General features: G+C 40.3%; 1 protein-coding gene across 4 annotated transcripts in view; it reads right to left on the bottom strand.

The window, feature by feature from the left end:
- Positions 1 to 24,002, bottom strand: part of LOC139581063 (dnaJ homolog subfamily C member 7-like) — a 61,837-nt gene that overhangs the window by 19,430 nt on the left and 18,405 nt on the right. For 3 of the 4 annotated variants that reach the window (XM_071410419.1, XM_071410420.1, XM_071410422.1), the window contains exons 5-9: positions 10,251 to 10,325; positions 10,015 to 10,133; positions 6,132 to 6,285; positions 4,761 to 4,925; positions 163 to 254 (exon numbers count right to left, since the gene is read on the bottom strand). In XM_071410419.1, the coding sequence (XP_071266520.1) occupies positions 163 to 254; positions 4,761 to 4,925; positions 6,132 to 6,285; positions 10,015 to 10,133; positions 10,251 to 10,325 (605 nt within the window). The remainder of the gene's footprint in view (positions 1 to 162; positions 255 to 4,760; positions 4,926 to 6,131; positions 6,286 to 10,014; positions 10,134 to 10,250; positions 10,326 to 24,002) is intronic. The other variant, XM_071410421.1, reaches the window with a different exon arrangement.

The following is a 24,002-nucleotide window of genomic DNA, read 5'->3' as shown; positions in this document are numbered from 1 at the left end:
CAGGAGAGGGTAGTTCTTGCTAGCAAGCCTTGGCTATCAACAAAACTGCCGTCATCTAAGGTGTTTGCATGAAACACCCACCATGGGAGATCTCAATGACTTGATCGCTGATTATCGCTCCAAGTCTGAGCCACTTGTTATGAGTACTTCTTCATAGCTTACCACTGGGCTCGTCTCAAATAGGCCTTGATATATGTGTCGTCCAACTTTATTGCACTTGTGCAATCTTCGATTGCTTGATCAGGTTTATTCAGCTGAAGGAGAGGAAGTAAAGATAAAAAATTAACAGATGGCATGCGTTTCAAACAATTAGGAACTCAACTTCCAGAATCTAGCTTGGATTGCTAACATACGTAAAGTATTATCAAATGTACTTTTAACTAACCCCAAGATGGGCCTTTTACAAATGGGAGTTGGGAGACACATTGGGCAGAACAAGCAAGCCTGAGCCAAGCACGAGCTGGTGCGATCCAATTGGCGCATTTTAGCATGTATTTGCATATTTATGTTATGGAAGGCCTATTCTCTTGAGTACGTGTGAGCAGGAACTGGAATTTGTCTTTGCACTCCTAAACAATGCCATTCTTTACAACTTGGCAAAAGTGAAATTCTAAGAAACGTGCGCTCTGTTCGTGTGATGAAGCGGACTCAGCCGCTCTCGTCATGAACGCACATTTAATTCCCCTTATAAATGGTTTGTCGCATTCATGTTTTCCCTTATATCACGTAATGAATTTATCCTAAATGTATATATTGTTGTACTTTAACTCTTTCGCCAGTATCATGAGTATTAAAGTATTACGACTTCTTTGAGATGTCTATTTGGACGGAAAATGTAAAAGTGGCTATAATGAAGATGCCTGTTAATAGGGATGCAATGATTCGCCGATAAACATTTGAATCGGGGACCGATGTGTAAGGTACAGTGGCTTGCGTATTCACCCCCCTTGGCATTTTCCCTATTTTCTTGCCTTACAACCTGGAATGAAAATAGATTTTTGGGGGGTTTGTATCATTTGATTTACACAACATGCTTTGAAGGTGCAAAATACTTTTTATATTGTGAAACAAACAAGAAATACGTTTTAAAAACAGAAAACTTGAGTGCATAACTATTCCCCCCCAAAGTCAATACTTTGTAGAGACACCTTTTGCAGCAATTACAGCTGCAAGTCTCTTGGGGTAAGTCTCTATAAGCTTGGCACATCTAGCCTTTATGTTAAGAGTGGCCAGACGGAAGCCACTTCAGTAAAAAGCACATGACAGCCTGCTTGGAATTTGCCAAAATGCACCTAAAGGACTCTCAGACCATGAGAAACAAGATTCTCTAATGTGATGAATGCCAAGCAGTCTTGACGACTGGAGGGAACCTGGTACCATCCCTACGGTGAAGCATGGAGGTGGCAGCCTCATGCTGTAGGATGTTTTTTAGCGGCAGGTGCTGGGAGACTAGTTAAGGGAAAGATGAACGAAGCACAGAGAGATCACTTGATGAAAACCTGCTCCAGAGCGCTCAGGACCTCAGACTGGGGCGAAGGTTCACCTCCCAACAGGACAAAGACCCCAAGCACACAGCCAAGACAATGCAGGAGTGGCTTCGTGACAAGTCTGAATGTCCTTGAGTGGCCCAGCCAGAGCCCAGATTTGAACCCATCGAACATCTCTGGAGACCTGAAAATAGGTTGGATGGGGAGCGTCGTTGCACAGCTGACAGAGCTTGAGAGGATCTGCAGAGAATGGAGAAACTCCCCAAATACAGGTGTGCCAAGCTTGTAGCATCATACCCAAGAAGACTTGAGGCTGAAATAGGCGCTTAAAGTACTGAGTACAGGGTCTGAATACTTATGTAAATGTGATTTTTGAAAAATAATTTTTTTATACATTTGGAGAAAAAAAATTTTTTTTGCTTTGTCATTCTGGGATATTGCATGCAGATTGATGATTAATTAAAACAAAATCAATTTTAGAATAAGGCTGTAACGTAACAAAATGTGGAAAAAGTCAAGGGGTCTGAACCTTACGAATGGACTGTATATTCCTTGACTATGTCATAGCTACACTGAACAAAACAAACTTACACAACATGCAACAATTTTTAAGATTTACTGAGTTAGTTTATATTAAGGAAATCAGTCAATTAAAATAAATAAATTAGGCCCTACTCTATGGATTTCACATGACTGGGCAGGGGCGCAGCCATGGGTGGGCCTGAGACAGCATAGGCCCACCCACTTGAGAGCCAGAACCAGCCAATCAGAATGAGTTTCTCCCCCCAAAGGCCTTTAGTAGAGACAGAAATAAGCTTCAGTTTCATCAGCTGTTCGAGTGGCTGGTCTCAGATGATCCCGCAAGTGAAGAACCGGATGTGGAAGTCCTGGGCTGGTGTTTACAGATGGTCTGCGGTTGTGAGGCCAGTTGGACGCACTGCCAAATGATCTTTACGACGTTGGAGGCGGCTTATGGTAGAGAAATTAACATTCCATTCTCTGGTAACAGTGGGTCTGTGGTCCAAAGGGTCTCTTTTCCAAGCTTAAAAGGATAAACAATACATTGGCTATGCTGTCAATCCAGCATGACTTCTGCCACGTTCAAAACAACTGGAAACTCGGAACTGGGAAATCTCAGAGTTCAATGAGTTCAAGACAACTGGGAACTGTGATAAAAACTAGCTGTGAACTCTGGCCTCTTCTAGAGCTCCAACCAGAAGATCACTGGGAACAAAGTCGAATCATGGCGTCATGATTCGACTTTGTTCCCAGTTGTCTTGAAAGCCAGACTTTGATGACAATTTGCACACAAGTCAGCCATATCAGCTATGTTTTTTTTTTAAAGGAGTAAATGAGGCTGAATGAACTGTTTCGCTGCCAGACAAGGCTCCGCTGATAACCAGGTGTATTAGTGGTAAGGATTCACTCAATGGTGCTGAAAAGAAAGTTCTGTTGTTGGGACAGCGTTATGTAGGCCCTAACAGTTTGTGGGCACCATTTGTCACCGGTATAGTGCAATTAATGTATTGTTTCGTTTTGTGTAGTGGCTTTGCTGGCAAACATAATAAAAAAAAAAAAATGTTGGTCCCACCAAGATTTACATGCTAAACTCCCCACTGACACAGACAATAGAGAAGTCAGCTCAGACAAATCCAACTTAGAGGCCCAGGTCATGAGCTCCATCAGCAGCAGATCTTATTTTAAAACGGAAAATTAATGTGTTTAAGCAACATGTTAATGCATTGAATCGTATCAATTTGTTCTCTAATGAAACTGAATTCCAACATATCTAAAACGTAAAACATATCATTCCTGTATTATATCTTCTTGGGTAGGACGCTACAAGCTTGGCGCACCTGTATTTGGGGAGTTTCTCCCATTCCTCTCTGCAGACACCCTGCTTCACCGTAGGGATGGTGTCAGGTTTCCTCCAGATGTGACGCTTGGCATGCTTTCATCAGACCAGAGAATCTTGTTTCTCATGATCTGAGAGTCTTTAGGTGCCCACATGACAGTGGGCTGTCATGTGCCTTTTACTGAGGAGTGGCTTCCATCTGTTCACTCTACCATAAAGGCCTGATTGGTGCAGTACTGCAGAGATGGTTGTCTTTCTGGAACTCTGTCACAGTGACCATTGGATTCTTGGTCACCTCCCTGACGAAGGCACTTCTCCCCCGATTGCTCAGTTTGGCCGGGCAGCCAGCTCTAGGATGAGGCTTGGTGGTTCTAAACTTCTTCCATTTAAGAATGAAGGCCACTGTGTTCTTGGGTACCTTCAATGCTGCAGAAATATTTAGGTACCCTTCCCCAGATCTGTGCCTCAACAAAATCCTGTCTCGGAGATCTACGGACAATTCCTTCGACCTCATGGCTTGGTTTTTGCTCTGACATAAACTGGACCTTATATAGACAGATATGTGCCTTTTCAAATCATGTCCAATCAATTGAATTTACCACAGGTGAACTCCAATCAAGTTGCAGAAACATCAAGGATGATCAATGGACACCGATGCACCTGACCTCAATTTCGAGTCTCATAGCAAAGGGTCTGAATACTTAAAATAAGGTATCTGTTTTTTATATTTAATTAATGTGCACAAATTTCAAAAAACTGTTTTCACTTTATCATTATGGGGTATTGTGTGTAAATTGCTGAGGATTTTTTATTTAATCCATTTCAGATTAAGACAACAAAATGTAGAAAAATTCAAGGGGTCTGAATACTTACCGAAGACACTGAATGTAAATATTCTGCCATATTATATCTTCACATGGAACCACCTTTTAACTGTGAATAAACTGGACACAATTTTACACTGGATACTGCTGCTTCCTGTTTCTTACTGCCCTTAAGGCTGCTCCAACTACAGTTTGTAACAGATTCTAGTTTTGGGAACAGAAAACTTAATTGAAATTGGATGTTTCTCTCAGAAAATTAGCAGAATGTCGGCCCAGTTTAATCTTGCTCCGTCTTCTCCCTTATCCTGGCCACTGCACTTCCTCTCTGGTGGTGCTTCAGATTTTTACCCCATGTGACACATCTGGGTTCCTTTTTCATTTGTAGTATTATTTAAGGTCTGGCCATTATGTACATTCAGGATTTTTACAAAAGTACTTTCCCAGTCCTGTCTAGGATTTAATAAATTGGGAGAACACTTTTGAGATGAGGTACTACCTGAAATTGCCCAATATGAGCACTTAATTCTGCAATGTTTTTGCGCATTTGTTCCTGAACTCTACCTTGTTCTAGAGCATTCCAGTTGAGGTTCTCACCTTAGCCCCGACGGTGCCTCTGTTGCAGTAGAGCTTGGCGTTGGTTTTGATGTTGTTGGGGTCTATCGCCAGGGCCTCCGAGTAGAGCCGGTAGGCTGCCTCAAAGTTGCTGTCCTTGAACAATTTGTTTCCCTCCTCCTTCTTGGCTTTCAAAGCTTTGGCATTCTGATTTTAGACAGATATCAACCACATTGAATCAGTACGTCAGATGCAGTAGAACTCAATTTGCGGGCTACAGTACTGATGTGTAACCTTTATTTAACTAGGCAAGTCAGTTAAGAACAAATTCTTATTTACAATGACGACCAACCCCGGCCAAACCTGGACGACGCTGGGCCAATTGTGCACCGCCCTATGGGACTCCCAATCACGGCCGGATGTGATGCAGCCTGGATTCGAACCAGGGACTGTAGTGACGCCTCTTACACTGAAATGCAGTTCCTTAAACCACTGTGCCACCCACAATTGATCAAGTAGTGTTGTCACAATACCAACATTTTACTCACAATACTAGGCCAAATGGTAACATGATACCACGGGGGTGAAAATCACAGAGTGGCTCAGCGTTCCTAATTTTTTATTAAGATCTATAGTTTAGGCTTACATTAGGCCTATATGAATCCTATCTTTGAAGCACATCTCTCTCAGTAGCTAACCTTTTTCCTTTCTTCCTGTGCCATCCAAATATGCGCCTATAGCCTAGGTCTGCTGGTCAAGTTAACAGGTTGTTAGTTAGCTACTGTAAGTAATATGACTGAACAAGGCTGTTATCAAAACAATAATTAGCAGCCTAGGATTACTTTAAAACGTCCCACAACATGCACGCTAATGCACGACAGAAAGAAAAGGGTTGCTCCGGTAATATGGGTCATAACTTTTGAATGGTTTGGGCTAGAGACAAGCCCATTTCTTCGTTTTTGTGCTCAGACTGGCCTGTGCTCTTGGCTCTAACAGGCTAAATGAAATTACAAAATTTTACTTCAGAAAACAATTAAAACAGGCACCAGTGGGTTCTTTGGATCGGTATAAGTATCACAACGTTTTGGTACTGGTATACTCTGATCAAGTTAAAGCTATCAATAGATCTTCGAAAGCTGTAGGTATAAATACTAACATCTGATGTTGGCCAAAATATATTGTAGAGAAACAGTATTTATTGTGAAGAATACTGATGCTTTTTAGTATTGGTGCTATTAAAAATGGTTGTTTGTGACTTGGATTTGTTAAGCTAAAAACTAAATATAGCCAGTAAGAGGTAGGCCTAGCTACCGACCTCTCCCTGTACACTACCCAATGACATAAAACTACCCTACACGAGTAAATAATTTCAACATTTAAAAAATAAGTACAGGCGCAAGTTGAGTGACTCACCCTGCAAGCTAGCCGAGACTTCTCGTGGTCTGGGGCCATGCGCAGTGCTTGCACGAAGAACTTCACAGCTTTGTCGATGCAGTCCTCGTAGTACAGACACAGGCCACGCACGTACAGAGCGTCTCCGTTAGTCGAGTCCATCCTCAATATATCGCTGGGAGAGAAAAGACAAGATTCATAGGACAAAGAATCTGACTTTGATATTCCCCTAACTGGAGCAAACATAAAAACAAGGGCAAAAGAAGCCTCGTCAAAATGGCAATGTTCCTGGGGTTTTGTAATTTCATTTTAATTCATGTTAGTCACCAATAGTTGTAAAAAAAAATTTTTTTTTAAAGTATATAACCCATGAAAAATTACAAACATCCTATTACAGCTGAAGAAAACAAAATACACTACATGACCAAAAGTATTCAGACCACTTGACTTTTTCCACATTTTGTTACTTTACAGACATATTCTAAAATTGCTTAAATAGTTCCCCCGCCCCCCCCTTCAATCTACATAATACCCCATAATACCAACACAGCTTATCAATTTCAGCAAATTTATATTTAAAAAAAAACCTGAAATATCACATTTACATAAGTATTCAGACCCTTCACTCGGTACGTTGTTGAAGCACCTTTGGCAGTGATTACAGCCTCAAGTCTTCTTGCGTATGACACTACAAGCTTTGTTCTTAACTGACTTGCCTAGTTAAATAAAGGTTAAATAAAAAAAATTAAAAGCTTGGCACACCTGTATTTGGGGAGCTTCTCCCATTCTTCTCTGCCACCCGGTAAAACTGAGCAATCAGAGGAGAAGGTCCTTGGTCAGGGAGGTGACCAAGAATACGATGGTCACGCTGACAGAGCTCTAGAGTTCCTCTGTGGAGACGGGAGAACCTTCCAGAAAGACAGCCATCTCTGCAGCACTCCACCAATTAGACCTTTGTGGTAGAGTGGCCAGACGGAAGCCACTTCTCAGTAAAATGCACATGACAGCCCGCTATGAGTTTGCCAAAAGGCACCTAAAGACTGTCAGACCCTGATGAAACCAAGAAACCAACTATTTGGCTTGAATGACAAGCATCACGTCTGTAGGAAACCTGGAACCATCCCTACGGTGAAGCATGGTCGTGGCAGCATCATGTTGTGGGGATGTTTTTCAGCGGTAGGGACTGGGAGACTAGTCAGGACCAAGGCAAAGATGAACAGAGCAAAGTACAGAGAGATCCTTGATGAAAACCTGCTCCAGAGTGCTCAGAACCTCGGACTGGGGCGAAGGTTCACCTTCCAACTGGACAACAACCCTAAGCACAAAAGCACACTAAGCAGAAGGTAGTTAATCCATTTTAGAATAAGACTAGTGTAACGAAATGTGGAAAAAATCAAGTGGTCTGAATACTCTCCAAATGCACTGTACGTACATACACCATATATACAAAAGAAGGATTCGGCCATTACAAATGAGTGGATTCGGCCATTTCAGCCACACCCATTGCTAACAGGTATAACAAACAAGCACACAGCTTTGCAGCTCCTTCAGGGTTCTCTTTGGTCTCTGTTGCTTTTCTGATTATTGCCCTCCTTGCCTTGTCAGTGAGTTTTGGTGGGCAGACCTCTTGGCAGGTTTGTTGTGGTGCCATATTCTTTCCATGTTTAATAATGGATTTAATGGTGCTCTGTGGGATGTTCAACGTTTCGGATATTTTTTTTTATATAACCCAACCCTGATCTGTACTTCACCACAACCTTGTGCTTGACCTGTTTGGAGAGCTCCTTGGTCTTCATGGTGCCGCTTGCTTAGTGGTGCTGCAGATTCTGGGGCCTTTCAGAACAGGTGTATATATACTGAGATCACGTGACAAATCATGTGACACAGATTGCACACAAGTGGACTTTATTTACCCAACTATGTGACTTCTGAAGGTAATTGGTTGCACCAGATTATATTGAGGGGCTTCATAGCAAAGGGGTTGAATACATATGCACTTCCGTTTGTTTTTTCAAGTTATTTTTTTCATTTCACTTCACCAATTTGGACAATTTTGTGTATGTCCATTAGAAGAAATCCAAATAAAAGTATATTTACATTTCAGGTTGTAATGCAACAAAATAGGAAAAAGGCCAAGGGGGATGAATAATTTTGCAAGGCACTGTACTGTATATAGCACCACATACAGTGGGGAGAACAAGTATTTGATACACTGCCGATTTTGCAGGTTTTCCTACTTACAAAGCATGTAGAGGTCTGTCATTTTTATCATAGGTACACTTCAACTGTGAGAGGCGGAATCTAAAACAAAAATCCAGAAAATCACATTGTATGATTTTTAAGTAATTAATTTGCATTTTATTGCATGACATAAGTATTTGATCACCTACCAACCAGTAAGAATTCCGGCTCTCACAGACCTGTTAGTTTTACTTTAAGAAGCCCTCCTGTTCTCCACTCATTACCTGTATTAACTGCACCTGTTTGAACTCATTACCTGTATAAAAGACACCTGTCCACACACTCAATCAAACAGACTCCAACCTCTCCACAATGGCCAAGACCAGAGAGCTGTGTAAGGACATCAGGGATAAAATTGTAGACCTGCACAAGGCTGGGATGGGCTACAGGACAATAGGCAAGCAGCTTGGTGAGAAGGAAACTGTTGGCGCAATTATTAGAAAATGGAAGAAGTTCAAGATGACGGTCAATCACCCTCAGTCTGGGGCTCCATGCAAGATCTCACCTCGTGGGGCATCAATGATCATGAGGAAGGTGAGGGATCAGCCCAGAACTACACGGCAGGACCTGGTCAATGACCTGAAGAGAGCTGGGACCACAGTCTCAAAGAAAACCATTAGTAACACATTACGCCGTCATGGATTAAAATACTGCAGCGCACGCAAGGTCCCCCTGCTCAAGCCAGCGCATGTCCAGGCCCGTCTGAAGTTTGCCAATGACCATCTGGATGATCCAGAGGAGGAATGGGTGAAGGTCATGTGGTCTGATGAGACAAAAATAGAGCTTTTTGGTCTAAACTCCACTCGCCGTGTTTGGAGGAAGAAGAAGGATGAGTACAGCCCCAAGAACACCATCCCAATCGTGAAGCATGGAGGTGGAAACATCATTCTTTGGGGATGCTTTTCTGCAAAGGGGACAGGACGACTGCACCGTATTGAGGGGAGGATGGATGGGGCCATGTATCGCGAGATCTTGGCCAACAACCTCCTTCCCTCAGTAAGAGCATTGAAGATGGGTCGTGGCTGGGTCTTCCAGCATGACAACGACCCGCAACACACAGCCAGGGCAACTAAGGAGTGGCTCCGTAAGAAGCATCTCAAGGTCCCGGAGTGGCCTAGCCAGTCTCCAGACCTGAACCCAATAGAAAATCTTTGGAGGGAGCTGAAAGTCCGTATTGCCCAGCGACAGCCCCGAAACCTGAAGGATCTGGAGAAGGTCTGTATGGAGGAGTGGGCCAAAATCCCTGCTGCAGTGTGTGCAAACCTGGTCAAGAACTACAGGAAACGTATGATCTCTGTAATTGCAAACAAAGGTTTCTGTACTAAATATTAAGTTCTGCTTTTCTGATGTATCAAATACTTATGTCATGCAATAAAATGCTAATTAATTACTTAAAAATCATACAATGTGATTTTCTGGATTTTTGTTTTAGATTCCGTCTCTCACAGTTGAAGTGTACCTATGATAAAAATGACAGACCTCTACATGCTTTGTAAGTAGGAAAACCTGCAAAATCGGCAGTGTATCAAATACTTGTTCTCCCCACTGTATATAAAACCTGCCTTTCAAATATGAAACAAATGTCCTGGTAAAGCGCTTGGTTGGATAAACCTCCTAACTTCCACTCCTTCCTGACCCACTTTAGTGCCTGATTAGTTTGTACCTGGCCACAGACTGGGCTTCTAGGTAGCGACCCAGTAGTGCCAAACACTCAGCCTTGAGGATTTTGAAGCGATGGCAGGTGGACGCCAATCCCAGGGCCTTGTCCATAGAATACACCACCTGCAGCAGATAAGACAACAGCTACCATCTCACAACTGGGTTGACTGCCAATGTCTGGGTGTCAATAGGTGTGTGTGTGTGTGTGTGTGTGTAGGGGGGTTGAATGGGGTAACATGCCTTTCTGAAATCCCTCTTTTCGAAGTCAAGTTCTGCCATTCGTTCGTACTCCAGTACTGCTGTGGCATTTTTGTGCTGCAAGGCACAAAGAAAAAAGAAAGCACATCAAAATCACACTGTGATAGAAATTTCTACACAGAGTATGATAAGCATAGGAGGCTGAATAATTAAGAAAAACACGCACAACGTCTCGCACAGCTCCCATTGACATGATTTACATGCAAGTCAGAGTTGTGCAATGCGTAACAAAAAAGATATCTGAAAGATGGCGAATACAACAATCAAAAGAAAGTTTCATTTCTGCAAGTGCGTTAAAGGTCCAATGCAGCAATTCTTATCTCAAAATCAAATCATTTTTGGGTAACAATTACAGTGGGGCAAAAAAGTATTTAGTCAGCCACCAATTGTGCAAGTTCTCCCACTTAAAAAGATGAGAGAGGCCTGTAATTTTCATCATAGGTACACTTCAACTATGACAGACAAAATGAGAAAAAAAGATGCATAAAATCACATTGTAGGATTTTTTTATGAATTTATTTGCAAATTATGGTGGAAAATAAGTATTTGGTCAATAACAAAAGTTTCTCAATACTTTGTTATATACCCTTTGTTGGCAATGACAGAGGTCAAACGTTTTCTGTAAGTCTTCACAAGGTTCTCACACACTGTTGCTGGTATTTTGGCCCATTCCTCCATGCAGATCTCCTCTAGAGCAGTGATGTTTTGGGGCTGTTGCTGGGCAACACAGACTTTCAACTCCCTCCAAAGATTTTCTATGGGGTTGAGATCTGGAGACCTTGAAATGCTTCTTACGAAGCAACTCCTTCGTTGCCCGGGCGGTGTGTTTGGGATCATCGTCATGCTGAAAGACCCAGCCACGTTTCATCTTCAATGCCCTTGCTGATGGAAGGAGGTTTTCACTCAAAATCTCACGATACATGGCCCCATTCATTCTTTCCTTTACACGCATCAGTCGTCCTGGTCCCTTTGCAGAAAAACAGCCCCAAAGCATGATGTTTCCACCCCCATGCTTCACAGTAGGTATGGTGTTCTTTGGATGCAACTCAGCATTCTTTGTCCTCCAAACACGACGAGTTGAGTTTTTACCAAAAAGTTCTATTTTGGTTTCATCTGACCATATGACATTCTCCCAATCTTCTTCTGGATCATCCAAATGCTCTCTAGCAAACTTCAGACGGGCCTGGACATGTACTGGCTTAAGCAGGGGGACACGTCTGGCACTGCAGGATTTGAGTCCCTGGCGGCGTAGTGTGTTACTGATGGTAGGCTTTGTTACTTTGGTCCCAGCTCTCTGCAGGTCATTCACTAGGTCCCCCCGTGTGGTTCTGGGATTTTTGCTCACCGTTCTTGTGATCATTTTGATCCCACGGGGTGAGATCTTGCGTGGAGCCCCAGATCGAGGGAGATTATCAGTGGTCTTGTATGTCTTCCATTTCCTAATAATTGCTCCCACAGTTGATTTCTTCAAACCAAGCTGCTTACCTATTGCAGATTCAGTCTTCCCAGCCTGGTGCAGGTCTACAATTTTGTTTCTGGTGTCCTTTGACAGCTCTTTGGTCTTGGCCATAGTGGAGTTTGGAGTGTGACTGTTTGAGGTTGTGGACAGGTGTCTTTTATACTGATAACAAGTTCAAACAGGTGCCATTAATACAGGTAACGAGTGGAGGACAGAGGAGCCTCTTAAAGAAGAAGTTACAGGTCTGTGAGAGCCAGAAATCTTGCTTGTTTGTAGGTGACCAAATACTTATTTTCCACCATAATTTGCAAATAAATTCATAAAAAATCCTACAATGTGATTTTCTGGATTTTTTTTCTCATTTTGTCTGTCATAGTTGAAGTGTACCTATGATGAAAATTACAGGCCTCTCTCATCTTTTTAAGTGGGAGAACTTGCACAATTGGTGGCTGACTAAATACTTTTTTGCCCCACTAAGTATAGGGGTCACGTTAGAGTTCAGGCATCTGGATTTTTAAAACAAACAAAAAATCTGCGTTTGAAATTGAAAGTCAACAGTGTATTTTTTGCCTCAAAGAGAGTGGCGTGCAACTAGTTTTCCTTGACAGAAAATACATTAGTGCAACACATGCGGCAGAAAAAAGCTCAATTTTGATCAGATGACAATAGAAGTGCTTTTTTTTGGGGGCTGCTAGCTTTTTGGCTAGCAGCCACACAAATAAAACGAGCTTACAATGAAAAAGCAAGGTCTTTTTTGCAAAAAAACGATGCATGGCATTCATATTTCTAATGTTTATCATAGAAAGAATGTAGCCAGCTACACTTCCTAATGTTTTGCTTGAAGTTAATCTTACATTTACCGGAGAAAAGCAGGCTACACCGAGAAAAGTATTTTCATCTGAGTGGAGAAGTGCAATTGAAGCAAACTGTCTGATGACGAGCATAAATTACAATAAGAAACATTTTAGATCTGCTTTTACAAAACGCAGCAAGATATTTCTAATGCGTTTTATTTTTGGGGGGGGTGTGAAAAACTCTGCTTTAACACGACCCTAAAAGTACCTTAATGCGATTGTTTTCAATTAAATTCGTAAAAAATATACAAAAATACCTTCTTAGCAAAGAGCAATTTCTCAATCAAGATTTTTGCTAGGACTGTCTGGGAGTGGTCTGAGAACACTAGCTGTTATTGGAAGAGGTTTGGTACTCTCTTAAATAGGGCTGGCACAAACACACTATTACAAACATTTATGGATAAAGACCGTCATGAAAATAAAACCTGAAGATTTATTTATATATATATATATTTATATATATATATATATATATATATATATATATATAAATAAATCACACACGCTATATAGAATATACAGTACCAGTCAAAAGTGTGGACACACCTACTCATTGAAGTGTTTTTCTTTATTTGTACTATTTTCTACATTGTAGAATAATAGTCAAGACATCAAAACTATGAAATAACCCATGGAATCATGTAGTAACCAAAAAAAGTGTAAAACAAATCAAAATATATAGATTCTTCAAAGTAGCCACCCTTTGCCTTGATGACAGCTTTGCACACTCTTGGCATTCTCTCAACAAGCTTCACCTGGAATGATTTTCCAACAGTCTTGAAGGAGTTCCCACATATGCTGAGCTCTTGTTGGCTGCTTTTCCTTCACTCTGCGGTCCAACTCATCCCAAACCATCTCAATTGGGTTGAGGTCGGGCGATTGTGGAAGCCAGGTCATCTGATGCAGCACTCTCCTTTTTGGTCAAATGGCCCTTACACAGCCTGGAGGTGTGTTGGGTCATTGTGCTGTTGAAAAACAAATGATAGTGGGACTTAGCGCAAACCAGATGGGATGGCGTATTGCTGTTGTAGCCATGCTGGTTAAGTGTGCCTTGAATTCTAAATAAATCAGACTGGGTCAACAGCAATGCACCCCCACACCATCTCCTCCATGCTTCACGGTGGGAACTACACATGTGGAGATCATCCGTTCACCTACTCTGCGTCTCACAAAGGCACGGTAGTAAATTTGTACTCATCAGACCAAAGAACAGATTTCCACCAGTCTAATGTCCATTGCTCATGTTTCTTGATGTTGAGATGTGTCTGTTACTTGAACTCTGAAGGATTTATTTGGGCTGCAATTTCTGAGGGTGGTAACTATAATGAAAGTATCCTCTGCAGCAGAGGTAACTCTGGGTCTTCCTTTCCTGTGGCGATCCTCAAGAGAGCCTGTTTCATCATAGCGCTTGGTTTTTGCGACTGCACTTGAAGAAACTTTCAAAGTTCTATACATTTTCCGGATTGACTGACCTTTATGTCTTAAAGTAATGATGGAAAGTAATTTCTCTTTGCTTATTTAAGCTGTTCTTGCCATAATATGGATCTGGTCTTTTACCAAACAGGGCCAGCTTCTGTATACCACCCCACCGTGTCACATCACGACTGATTAGATCAAACGCATTGAGGATAGAGGTCGACCGATTAATCGGAATGGACGATTAATTAGGGCCGATTTCAAGGTTTCATAACAATCGGTAATCTGCATTTTTTGACACCGATCATAGCCGATTACATTGCACTCCACGAGGAGACTGCGTGGTGGGCTGACTACCTGTTATGCGAGTGCAGCAAGGAGCCAAGGTAAGGTGCTAGCTAGCATTAAACGTATCTTATAAAAAACTATCAATCTTAACAACCACTAGTTAACTACACATGGTTGATGATATTACTAGTTTATCTAGCTTGTCCTGCGTTGCATATAATCGATGCGGTGCCTGTTCATTTATCATTGAATCACAGGCTACTTCGCCAAGCGGGTGATTTAACAAGCGCATTCGCGAAGAAAGCACTGTCGTTGCATCAATGTGTACCAAACCATAAACATCAACGCCTTTCTTAAAATCAATACACAAGTATATATTTTTAAACCTGCATATTTAGTTAATATTGCCTGCTAACATGAATTTCTTTTAACTAGGGAAATTGTGTCACTTCTCTTGCGCGCAGAGTCAGGGTATATGCAACAGTTTGGGCCGCCTGGCTCGTTGCGAACTAATTTGCCAGAACTTAATTACGTAATTATGACATAACATTGAAGGTTGTGCAATGTAATTTAGACTTATGGATGCCACCCATTAGATAAAATACGGAATGGTTCCGTATTTCATTGAAAGAATAAACATTTTGTTTTCGAAATGATAGTTTCCGGATTTGACCATATTAATGACCTAAGGCTCGTATTTCTGTGTGTTATTATATTATAATTAAGTCTATGATTTGATATTTGATAGAGCAGTCTGACTGAGCGGTGGTAGGCAGCAGCAGGCTCGTAAGCATTAATTCAAACAGCACTTTACTGCATTTGCTAGCAGCTCTTCACAATGTGTAAAAGCATTGCGCTGTGTACTTCAAGCCTATCAACTCCCGAGATTAGGCTGGCAATACTAAAGTACCTATTAGAACATCCAATAGTCAAAGGTATATGAAATACAAATGCTAGAGAGAGAAATAGTCCTATAATAACTAACTACAACCTAAAACTTCTTACCTGGGAATATTGAAGACTCATGTTAAAAGGAACCACCAGCTTTTATATGTTCTCATGTTCTAAGCAAGGAACTTAAACATTAGCTTTTTACATGGCACATATTGCACTTTTACTTTCTTCTCCAACACTTTGTTTTTGCATTATTTAAACCAAATTGAACTTTATTTATTTGAGACAATTTATTTTAGTGATGTATTATATTAAGTGAAATAACGGTGTTCATTGTTCATTCAGTATTGTTGTAATTGTCATTATTACAAATATACATATAAAAATAAATAAATAGGCCGATTAATCGGTATCGGCCTTTTTTGGTCCTCCAATATTCGGTATCGGTGTTGAAAAATCATAATCGGTCGACCAAAAATTGAGGAAAGAAATTCCACAAATTAACTTAAGGCACAACTGTTAAACCTCTCTGGGATATGTGGGACGCTTGCATCCCACCTCGCCAACAGCCAGTGAAATTGCCAAATTCAAAACAGAAATCCTATAATTAAAATTCCTCAAACAAACAAGTATTATACACCATTTTAAAGATAAACTTCTTGTAAATCCAGCCACAGTGTCCGATTTCAAATAGGCTTTACAGCGAAAGCACACCAAACAATTATGTTAGGTCAGCACCTAGTCACAGAAAACCATACAGCCATTTTCCAGCCAAGGAGAGGGCTCACAAATGTCAGAAATAGCGATTAAATTAACAACTAACCTTTGATGATCTACATCAGATGGCACTCACAGGACTTCATGTTACACAATAAATGTGTGTTTTGTTCGATAAAGTTCATCTTTATGTCCAAAAACCTCATTTGAAATTGGTGTTTTATGTTCAGAAATGCATTGTCTCAAACATCCGGTGAAAGTGCAGAGAGCCACATCAAATTACAGAAATACTCATAATAAACATTGATAAAAGATACAATTGTTATGCATGGAATTATAGATAAACTTCTCCTTAATGCAACCGCTGTGTCAGATTTCAAAAAGGCTTTACGGCAAAAGCACACCTTGCGATTATGTTTGGTCAGTGCCAAGTCACAGAAAGACATAGCCATTTTCTAAAGAAGGAGAGGTGTCACAAAACTCAGAAATAGCATTATAAATATTCACTTACCTTTGATGAGTCCATAATTTATGTCCAAATACCTCCTTTTTGTTTGTGCGTTTAGCCCAGTAATCCAAATGCTCAATGCGCGATCGCTTAGTTCAGACGAAAGGTCATAAAGGTTATATTAGAGTTCGTAGAAACATGTCAAACGATGTATAGAATCAATCTTTAGGATGTTTTTATCATAAATCTTCAATAATGTTTCCACAGGACAATTCCTTTGTCTTTAGAAAGGAAAAGGAACGCAGCTACCTCTCACGGGCGCACGCCTGACTGAGCTCGTGGCATTCTGCCAGACACCTGATTGAAACAGCTCTTATTCTCTCCCCCTTCACAGTAGAAGCCTGAAACAAGGTTCTAAAGACTGTTGATATCTAGTGGAAGCCGTAGGAAGTGAAATATAACCCCATAGACACTGTATATTCGATAGGCAATGACTTGAAAAACTACAAACCTCAGATTTCCCGCTTCCTGGTTGGATTTTTTCTCAGGTTTTTGCCTGCCATATGAGTTCTGTTATACTCACAGACATCATTCAAACAGTTTTAGAAACTTCAGTGTTTTCTATCCAAATCTACTAATTATATGCATATTCTAGCTTTTGGGCCTGAGTAGCAGGCAGTTTACTCTGGGCACCTTATTCATCCAAGCTACTCAATACTGCCCCCTAGTCACAAAGAAGTTAATTGAAATGCATTCCAAGTGACTACCTCATGAAGCTGGTTGAGAGAATGCCAAGAGTGTGCAAAGCTGTCCTCAAAGCAAAGGGTGGCTACTTTGAAGAATCTCAAATGTAAAATATATTTTAGATCTGTTTAACACTTTTTTGGTTACTACATGATTCCACATGTGTTATTTCATAGTTCTTACGTCTTTACTATTATTCTACAATGTAAAAAAAGTGTAAAAATAAAAACCCTTGAATGAGTAAGTGTCCAAACTTTTGACTGGTACGGTGTATTTTAATTCTGGGGGGGAGACAAACAGCTGACTGAAGAGGAGATGGCACGGCATTCGTGTGGCAATTTGACTGGTATTTTTTTGGGTCGTCATTTATCTTATTTTTTACCACACTCACAGCATACAGAGCCTAGTTTATAAAGTGGAATGGCCTATCACCTGTCAGACAGCGCGAGAGCAGTATTGACACTTGAGTGAAATGTGTGCTTTTAAAAGCCCAGTCATCGAGCAACAAATAACAATTTTAAAATGCAATAACGCATTAAAACTTTGATGGCCACGATAAAAAAGGCTACTATTATTTCTCAATCTCAATTTGTAATTAAAGTGGACATCCCATTTGCAATTTGAGTGCATAGGCTATAAATCAACGGTAGACAGGCTATCAGCACATTACAATGTAAGCTTAAGGCAATATAATTGTCTGAAACATGAACGTTTTGCTTTACTTTAAATAATGAGGAATGCATTAGCTTGCATCAAAGTAGTCTAGCCATAATCCAACCATAGAAATGTCGAGGCAATATTTTTATAGACTTCCTCGTGCCATTAACCAGCATTTCTCTCTTGTTCTATTGGTTTTCATATCAACATTAATTCGTTGTCCAAAAGCACAATCCTAGTCATATTAGCAATCCATCCTAGTTCTTGCTATTAGATTCCCCCTCTTTCTAATTTTCTAACAGATGTTCATCTCCGTCACATATGGAACCGCTCACATTAGGTGCACTATTTAGAACAATGTATCCCCCTCGACTTTCATTTTAGCAAATGTTTGAAAATTGTTTTTATTAGCTGCTTCATTACATCAGTTGCATGTTCAATAATAGGCTATATAGCCTTTTGACTGTGATGGGTACTGGCTTCTATGACATATCCTTATTCATGTTATCATATTAGAACTGAGGGTATGGAAATGTACTGAGTGAGAAAGGGGAACGCAGAAAGTTTACATTCTGTCAGAACACGTTATAGTTAGATACGAGGTATCCTATGGAAATGAGGAGGGCCACAGTCTGGTTCAAGTCAACAGGACAGCCATGAGTTGGGGAAGAATGAGGAATTTGGGCCGAGGTCAGGTCAGATGAAGTGAGAAAGAACAGGCATCACTAAAGTCCTGTCTAGCAACATAGATGTATTGGCTGTCCAGATGTGTAAGGAGACTCAGCATAGGAAGGTATAAATGTGTTTGTTTAAATATGTATTTGTCTTATACAGCTGTGTGACCCAGTGAGTGAGTAAACTTGGTTTGAGCTTCACTAGCCGTCTTAATTTTACTCTGTCAGTTGGTGTTGTTGGCAGGATTCACCACGATTTTTAGTCAAACTGTGGAGACCGAATCAGTGGAGCAGGAGCCGGCACATAAACACAAGGCAGGCACAGTTCCTACACCGGTTACCACTCATTTTGACATCAAGGAGATGAGAATCGTAGGCTGAACAATGATAGGATATGGACCTAACAAGCCTGAGCTTATTCAGTAGTCCCATCGTATTACGACCGGTCGTAAATGCATGGTATATGGTAAGTCCCGGAAGGTAAGCCTGAGCAGGGTAGTCCCTGCAGAGTGTAAGTTGTAGGGGGTAAATCCTGAGTGGATTGGTTCCTGCGAGTACCATAAAGAATAGGGTAAGGCCCGGAAGGTAAGGCCGAGCAAGCTAGTCCCTGCAGAGGGTAAATCCTAGGGGGTAATTCCTGACTGGGGTTGGTTCCCTGCTAAACCCGTAACAAGGGGCTGAGAGCCCAGCCGCGGTGGCTGTGAGGCCACTTGGTGTGTGAGCGTATGAATGTTTGAACATGACTCGTCTGTAGTGACAGTAAAGAGAGGTTTTTATATAATTGATCCTAATGATATAGGTCTAGGTGTAAAACAGCCGAGGTGATAGAGCAACGACCCTGGAATAAAAATCAAAATGTGTAATCAAATCAAACTTTATTTGCCACATGCGCCGAACACAACAAGGGTAGACTTTACCGTGCAATGCTTACTTACAAGCCCATAACCAACAGTGCAGTTCAAGAAGAAGAAAATATTTACCAAGTAGGCTAAAATACAACATTTTTTATAAAAAGTAACACAATAAGAATAATGAGGCTGTATACAGGGGTCACCGGTACCGAGTCAGTGTGCAGGGGTACAGGCTGGGTGGAGAGAGGGTTGGTTTTACAGGTTTACTCGCTCTGGATTGTCAGTACTGCATGTATTCTTGGCTATCGTGGGCTGACTGCCCATAAAGGAATACCCAAGTTTAACTTACAATTGACTCTGACACAGCCATGACTGCTGTGTCAGAGTCAATTGTAAGTTAAACTTGGGTATTCCTTTATGGGCAGTGTGATGCCCAAGACGACTCTTTAGCGACCGTTAGAATCTGTTCCTTTTTCCTTCTTCCTTTTTTTGTCAAAATACAACAGGATATAATGAGGACTACATGAAATATGTCTTGCATGTAATGCAATATATTTATGTTTTTCTCTCCATTTTTTCAAAATGTTTCGAACAATTGAATCCAATGAACTGAGCAGGCTGGGCTGACATGCTTATAGCCTTGCTAGGACTTTCTAAATATGAGCATGCATTTATAAGATTGTGCTGTTATTATTTCTCTGAATATTATTTATTATTGTTACTATTAATTTTTTTGACTGCTTTCCATGTTATTTGGTTAGTTCTCTTAAGCACCCTCATAGATATTTATGTTATCTTGGGACTGCCCATATTTCCCTCTGGCCAACGCCAATTGGCGACCAAGGGTTTGCGTCATGCAAAGGTGTGTCATGAGTCAGGGAGGTGGTCTGATGGTCTTAGTGACAACAAACCTAGATATGGGGGGAGGTTTTAGTGGGTGGAATATTATGACAATTGGAGGTTTACAAAGTTGCAGCTACAATATGCTTAACAGTGCAAATTATTATGGTACAGCTATATGGACACTTAATCATCTTGGTGCTTTTTAATGGTAAGTTTACAAACATTGGATGTGGTAAGCATAATTGAAACTTGGATATCATTATGGTAAGTGGGGAAATAAGTACAGCCAGATATAATTGTAATGGCTTAGCAGATCATAAAAAAATATTTTTACATGGCTAAAAGAGAAAGAATATAATATTTATTGTTTACAGGAAACTCATTCTACAAATATAGATGAAGTTGGGTGGAAAAAGGACTGGGAGGGATAAATATATTTTTGTCATGGGCAAAGAAACTCAAAATCAAATCAAATCAAATTTTATTAGTCACATACACATGGTTAGCAGATGTTAATGCGAGTGTAGCGAAATGCTTGTGCTTCTAGTTCCGACAATGCAGTAATAACCAACAGTAATCTAACCTAACAATTCCACACTACTACCTTACACACACACACAAGTGTAAAGGGATAAAGAATATGTACATAAAGATATATGAATGAGTGGTGGTACAGAACGGCATGGCAGATGCAGTAGATGGTATAGAGTACGGTATATACATATGAGATGAGTACTGTAGGGTATGTAAACATAAAGTGGCATAGTTTAAAGTGGCTAGTGGTACATGTATTGCATAAAGATGGCAAGATGCAGTAGATGATATAGAGTACAGTATATATACATATGAGATGGGTAATGTAGGGTATGTAAACATTGTATTAAGTGGCATTGCTTAAAGTGGCTAGTGGTACATTTTTACATAATTTCCATCAATTCCCATTTTTAAAGTGGCTGGAGTTGAGTCAGTATGTTGGCAGCGGCCGCTAAATGTTAGTGGTGGCTGTTTAACAGTCTGACGGCCTTGAGATAGAAGCTGTTAGGATGCCTGCGTAATGTGATCTGGACCGTTCTCTGATTTCAGTGTTCCACACTAAGGTTGCATCCATACACTCTTGGCTGGTTTTAAACTGTCAATCTGCTGCATAATATGTACCAGTTTTATCCAGTTGGGCTAATTTTACTCACTATTTATTTGCTTCTTGGTGCTGGTCTTTTTTAGTGCTTCTAATGCTTTGGGAACATTTTCCCCTTCTACCCCTCCCACTACGAGAGTCTCCAGGCCTCCAGAAGCGATATCCATTATCACTGACTCGGCGTCACCCCCCCCAACAGCATTAAGTAGTAATAGCTTAGGCTATTAATAATTACACTTTTGGTGCTGGACGACACTGTCGTGTGTGTCAATTCACCACAGGCAATTGTGGACGACTAATGTGTAGCATGGGAGGGGGGGGGGTTCTAGTCCTATTTCTCAACATTAAATACCACTGTTCACAACAATCCTCATTACCAAAATTACTGATAGTTGTCCTCCTATTTCCACCTAATCTGTCACGGTTCTCCACCCCAATAGGGCATGGATCAACCTTTTTTTTCTTCTTTTTAAAAATGTGTTTTTATTTTTTATTAACCCCTCCACCAACTTCTTTAATAATTTGTATTTTCTATTAACCACTCCACCTTTTCCTCCTCTTCAGAGGAGAAATATATATATATATTTTTTACAGCATGTTTTCTTTTCAGTCTCCTCCATTCCACTGAATGATGTTAACTGTAAGGATTTCTTTCCTAATAATAATAATGTAAAATTAACACATTTACAGAAAGACCCGTGTGAAGGCCAACTTACAGAGGAGGAACTTTGAGGCAATAAAATATTTTCAGTCTAGAAAATCCAGGGCTTGATGGTATAACCAGTAGAGGTATATCAGACCTTTTTTGATGTACTCAAAGATCCATTATTAGTTTGAATGACTTTTATACAAATGGTAGACTTTCAGGTACTCTAGGTCTGATTTCATTACTACTAAAACAGGACCCAGGTGGTAAGTATAAAGATCCAGTCCAGGCCTCTTACACTTCAATGTTGTGATGCGAAAATCCTGGCGAAATGCATAGCACAGAATAAAAAAAGGTTTTACCAGATATTGTTCATCCTGAGTTTTTTTACATGGATGATATATTACAACAATTACTTTAAACAATTGAACATTATGAAACATCGAAGATAACAGGCCTGGTCTTCTGACCGTTGTCTCCATATCTATTTATTATGGCCACTGAAATGCTAGCTATTAGATTCAACAAGACCATCAAGGGGTTAGAAATTCAGGGGATAAAAACGTAAGTGTCGATGTATGCCGATGACTCTAGTTTGACTAGAGATTGCCGATGACTCCGCAATCTGGATCCCTGCACAGTCTCATTGAAGATCTTGATCACTTTTCTAGCCTCTCTGGAATAAAACCTAATTATGACAAGTGTACCATATTACGCATTGAATCGTAAAAAAAAAAAAAATGTTTACACTACCTTGTAATTTACCAATAAAATGGGCAGATGATGTAGACATAATTGGTATTCAACATCTCAAAAAATATAAATGAACATCCAATTAATTTCAATAGAAAGTTAGCAAAAATATATAAGATTCTGCAACCATGGAGGTAAATACTTGTCTATTTATGGGGGAAAAAATCATATTGATTTAACTCTTTGGTCCCATCACAGTTTACTTACTAATGGCACTGCCAACTCCAGCTGACTTGTTTATTAAACCACATAAGCAAAAAATATTTCATTTTATTTGGATTGTAAAGCCAGACAAAATTAAACATGCCTATTTATATAATGAATGAGTTGGGGGGCTAAAATTATTAAATATTTAAACCACTCACTAAAAGCTTCACTCATTCATAAGTTATACTTAAACCCAAAATGGTTCTCCAGTAGATTTTTAACTTCTTATGGCTGGGGGCAGTATTGAGTAGCTTGGATGAATAAGGTGCCCAGAGTAAACTGCCTGCTACTCAGTCCCAGAATCTAAGATATGCATATTATTAGTAGATTTGGATAGAAAACACTGAAGTTTCTAAAACTGTTTGAATGATGTCTGTGAGTATAACAGAACTCATATGGCAGGCAAAAACCAGAGAAAAAAATCCAACCAGGAAGCAGGAAATCTGAGGTTTGTAGTTCTTCAAGTCATTGCCTATCGAATATACAGTGTCTATGGGGTCATATTGCACTTCCTAAGGCTTCCACTAGATGTCAGTCTTTAGAACCTTGTTTGATGCTTCTACTGAGAAAGATGAGGGAATAAGAGCTGATTGAGTCAGGGGTCTGGCAGAGTGCCACGAGCTCAGTCTCGCTCGCTCCCGTGAGAGTTAACTGCGTTCGATTGCATTTCTACAGACAAAGGAATTCTTCGGTTGAAACATTGAAGATTTATGATAAAAATATCCGAAAGATTGATTCTATACTTCGTTTGACATGTTTCTACAAACTGTAATATGACTTTGTCTGAACTTTCACCTGGACTTGCCCGCGCCTCGTGAGTTTGGATTGTGTACTAAACACGCGAACAAAAAGGAGGTATTGGGACATCAATTATGGACTTTTTCAAACAAAACAAACATTTATTGTGGAACTGGGATTCCTGGGAGTGCATTCTGATGAAGATCATCAAAGGTAAATTAATATTTATAATGCTATTTCTGACTTCTGTTGACTCCACAACATGGCGGGTACCTGTATGGCTTGTTTTTGTGTCTGAGCGCCGTACTCAGATTATTGCATGGTGTGCTTTTTCCTACAAGTTTTTTTGAAATCTGACACAGCAGTTGCATTAAGGAGAAGTTTATCTATAATTCCATGCATAACAATTG

This window comes from Salvelinus alpinus, chromosome 7, assembly GCF_045679555.1.
Source record: "Salvelinus alpinus chromosome 7, SLU_Salpinus.1, whole genome shotgun sequence".
In the NCBI taxonomy this organism is placed as follows: Eukaryota; Metazoa; Chordata; class Actinopteri; order Salmoniformes; family Salmonidae; genus Salvelinus; species Salvelinus alpinus.
This window is presented reverse-complemented; position numbering and strand designations above follow the sequence as displayed.